The 1,166-nt window shown below is 30.7% G+C and overlaps 1 protein-coding gene across 6 annotated transcripts in view; it reads left to right on the forward strand.

The window, feature by feature from the left end:
- Positions 1–1,166, forward strand: part of LOC106880561 (vinculin) — a 75,029-nt gene that overhangs the window by 12,677 nt on the left and 61,186 nt on the right. For all 6 annotated transcript variants that reach the window (XM_052969635.1, XM_052969636.1, XM_052969637.1 and 3 more), the window contains exon 9: positions 103–300. In XM_052969635.1, coding sequence (XP_052825595.1) covers positions 103–300 — 198 coding nt within the window. The remainder of the gene's footprint in view (positions 1–102; positions 301–1,166) is intronic.

Here is a 1,166-nt window from a genome sequence, read left to right on the forward strand (position 1 = left end):
CACACACACACACACACACACACACACACACACACACACACACACACACACACACACACGTGCCTACATGCTGTTATTTAAATATTTTCTCTTCTTTTCCAGAACAAGGAATTCAGAAAGACAAAGAAAAGGTTGAAGAAGGAATTCGAACCATCAATCCTCCAATTATAGTTACTAACGCTTCCAATATTGCTCGGCGTGCAAACCGTGTACTGCAAGTTGCTCAACAAGAAGCAGAGAACAGTGAAGATCCACAGTTTGTGGAAAAAGTTAATTCTGCTTCTGATGTCCTGAAATCTAGTAGGTTCAAATTAGCATTTAGATTACTCTTTCAAATGTAATACTTATTTAGTCACATTATTTTGAATTAATCATGCATTATCTTGTAGCTTTGAGATTTCAATGATGTGATTGTTTATTTTTAGAATGATATTGTAGGGTATGTGTAAGATGTCAGATCTGACCATATTGAACATAAAACAGGTAGAATATTTTGGCTGGATATGGCTGGTTTAAAGGTTAAAGGGATGTCCTTTATTTTTCATTTTCTTTCTCAATACCAATATTGTTTGTTTCTTAAACTTATATAATCACGAGAAATTGAAGAGAATAGCTGTGATCTATACTGGCATTTTAGATATTTCTTCTCTCCATGATGCACCAAATAACTGAAATTTACTTAGCTTTTATATAACAAATTTTTTCATGCCTGTAAAATTTAAATTCTTTGTACATAACATTTAATAATAACACTATCACATTACCAAAGATTTGATCGTTGTATTCACTTGTACTGTGTGCCACACTAGAATATTTATCCTCACCATGTACACACATACCACTTTTAATTGCTGTCAGGCTTTATTAGGTAAAACAAAAACCCAACGTTTTTTTAATGAAGAAACTGCAATTTTCAGTTTTATACAGGGCCTCAGTTTTCTTTTTAGAACAACTCAACAAAAATTTTCTCACTCATACCAATTTATTGTTTATTGTTATTGTAGGTTAATTCTGCTTGAGCAGAACTTATAGTTGACTGAAGTAAGCTTTCAGTTTTTACATATAGCTATAGTCACTCAATATATATATATATATATATACATAGATAGATACATAGATAGATACATACATATATATATATATATATATATATATATATATATATA

This window comes from Octopus bimaculoides, chromosome 7 (genome assembly GCF_001194135.2).
Source record: "Octopus bimaculoides isolate UCB-OBI-ISO-001 chromosome 7, ASM119413v2, whole genome shotgun sequence".
NCBI classification, from domain to species: Eukaryota; Metazoa; Mollusca; class Cephalopoda; order Octopoda; family Octopodidae; genus Octopus; species Octopus bimaculoides.